Here is a 2009-nt window from a genome sequence, read left to right as displayed (position 1 = left end):
TGTCATTCATTCATTAATTCATTCAGCATTCACTCCTTGCATTCATTTCTTCATTCCTTCATCTGTCTATCCATGCACTCCTTTGTTTCATTCATTTTCCTTTCAATCTCTCCATCTGTCTGTTTATCCATTCTTTTATTACTCCATCCATCCATTCATCAATCCATCTACGCCTGTTAATACGGAGATATTCATTTATCAGTAGAATTGTTATATTGTTAATCATCATCGTCATCATCATCATCGTCATCATCGTCATCATCATCGTCAGTTGCTTATTAATCATCATCATAACCATTGTTATAAACACACACACACACACACGCACGCATACATACACACACACATACAAAAACAGATAGATAGATAGATAGATACATATACATTCATGTTGCAACATATTAACCTTTACACGGGCAAAAAATAAAAATTCATCTATCTATTCTTCCTGTCCTCTTTCTTTCAATTTCTCTCTCTCTCTCTTTTTCTCTCTCTCTCTTTGTATCTCTTTCTTTCTCTTACTTTTGTCTATTTTAAATTTCCCTCCTTTCTCTGCTTCGTCATCCTCGATTTCATTCCTCCCATCCGCGATGGCTCCCTCATTTTTGCAGCGCACTCACTTTCCACTCACTGTAGGGGAAGAAATCGTCCCGGCCTCAACCGCAGAAGAAGCTGATGTGGATACTACAGAGACGACCATGGCTTCAAACGACAACAACAACATCAACTTCAACAACAACAACAACAACGAGTTAAACCTAGACGAAATCTTAGAGCAGCTTGTCTGCCTACAAGTGCAGTTGAACCATCACACTTTGAGTCAGGCTGCTCTAGAGGACTCCAATCCTTATCAGAACCCCATGTGCAGTGGTGGTAATGATGATGTTGGTGATGATGATGATGAAGGATGTGACAATGGCAAGCAGTCATTAGCTGGTGGGGGTGATGATTGTGTTGAGAATTTTACAAGATCATCTTCATCGTCGTCGTCGTCTAAGTTTAACACTATAAAACCAGCCGCATTAAAAATAACATCAACAACAACAACAACAACCTCAACAACAACATCATCAACAACAACCTCAACAACAACATCAACAACAGCCTCAACAGCAGAAGAAACATTTTTTACGATGAAAGAATGCGAAAATAACATTAACTCTACCAGCAGCTGCAGCAACAACAACAAAAACAACAACATCAGCATCATCAGCAACAACAACAACAATATACATAATTCTATGAACATATCTGAAATTAGTTCGATATTAAACAAAGCTCTCTCCGAACTGGACAACTTAGTTCAGTCTCAAACCATCTTGCCTGCAAACGAAGAACTAAAAAATATGAAAAGCCAAAAAGAACAATGTGATGGACGGCACGAAAATGATTCGAACTTTAGTTCAATCCCCACGCATATGAACAACATCGGACGAGTTGATGCTTTGAAGGCATTCTACACGCGGCTCGAAACATGCATGGAGTTATTTCAAAACAACACAAACAACAGCGTCACATCCAGCAACAACAACATAAACAGTGACATTAAAGCAAACAACAACACGAACAACATCAGCAACAACAATAACATGTTCAAAGATTTCAATATGGACGCCATCAGCCAGCCTTACTTACAACTGATGAAACATCTTCAAGTGCTCACATCAGACGACAACAACATCTACAACAACAACAACAATAATAACAACAACAACAATAATAATAATAACAACAAAAACAACAGCAATGATCACAGCAACGACAACGATGTCAACTCAACTTACGCTTCCATTGACGACCTTCATATCCCTGAAAATGGCGATGACGACGAGCATAATCACCTCCATCATAGCAATAATAATAATAATAATAATAATAATAATAATAATAATAATCATCATCATCATCATCATCGTCATCATCATCATTTGCATCATCATCATAACCACCCCGACAATCAGCCGGAGGAGGTCAAATCTTCCGTGACCTCTTCCAGTCAAGTCAAGGAC

At 38.2% G+C, this 2009-nt stretch overlaps 1 protein-coding gene across 1 annotated transcript; it reads left to right on the top strand.

Annotated features, from left to right (window-relative positions):
* Nucleotides 1-590: 590 nt before the first annotated feature.
* Nucleotides 591-1769, top strand: HELRODRAFT_184686 (hypothetical protein; the record flags this gene model as incomplete). The annotated part of the gene is made up of 2 exons (XM_009018211.1): nt 591-873; nt 1105-1769. Coding segments are annotated over 2 exons (948 nt in total), but the record flags the coding sequence as incomplete, so codon positions are not given.
* Nucleotides 1770-2009: the final 240 nt, after the last annotated feature.

Source organism: Helobdella robusta, assembly GCF_000326865.2.
Source record: "Helobdella robusta unplaced genomic scaffold HELROscaffold_2056, whole genome shotgun sequence".
Classification (NCBI taxonomy): Eukaryota; Metazoa; Annelida; class Clitellata; order Rhynchobdellida; family Glossiphoniidae; genus Helobdella; species Helobdella robusta.
The sequence above is the reverse complement of the archived record's forward strand: the minus strand, read 5'-3'. Positions and strand labels throughout refer to the sequence as shown.